Here is a 222-nt window from a genome sequence, read left to right as displayed (position 1 = left end):
AACATTTGATTTGCTAATTCCATTCTAAAATTACCCCAAATATCAGTAGGATTAATAGTACTTATAAAATCCTCCTCAACTACTGTGTTGGTTTCAATATATTCCCCTAAATCCATTTCAATAGGATCAAAACTCATCTACCTCCTAATAAAATTATGAAGCAAACAGCAAGCTATAATAATCCGATTATGTATCCTAATCGGATAAAATGATGGACTCCTA

At 31.1% G+C, this 222-nt stretch overlaps 1 protein-coding gene across 1 annotated transcript in view; it reads right to left on the bottom strand.

The window, feature by feature from the left end:
• Window positions 1–137: 137 nt before the first annotated feature.
• The window catches only part of LOC110420733 (uncharacterized), a 5073-nt gene continuing 4988 nt past the window's right edge, over window positions 138–222 (bottom strand). Inside the window, exon 5 of the mRNA XM_089784301.1 lies at window positions 138–222. This exon is cut by the window's right edge and continues 205 nt beyond it. Coding sequence (XP_089640427.1) covers window positions 138–222 — 85 coding nt within the window.

The sequence above is a fragment of the Theobroma umbraticum genome, unplaced genomic scaffold (assembly GCF_002168275.2).
Source record: "Theobroma umbraticum cultivar Fairchild unplaced genomic scaffold, ASM216827v3 scaffold_86.0, whole genome shotgun sequence".
Classification (NCBI taxonomy): domain Eukaryota; kingdom Viridiplantae; phylum Streptophyta; class Magnoliopsida; order Malvales; family Malvaceae; genus Theobroma; species Theobroma umbraticum.
This window is presented reverse-complemented; position numbering and strand designations above follow the sequence as displayed.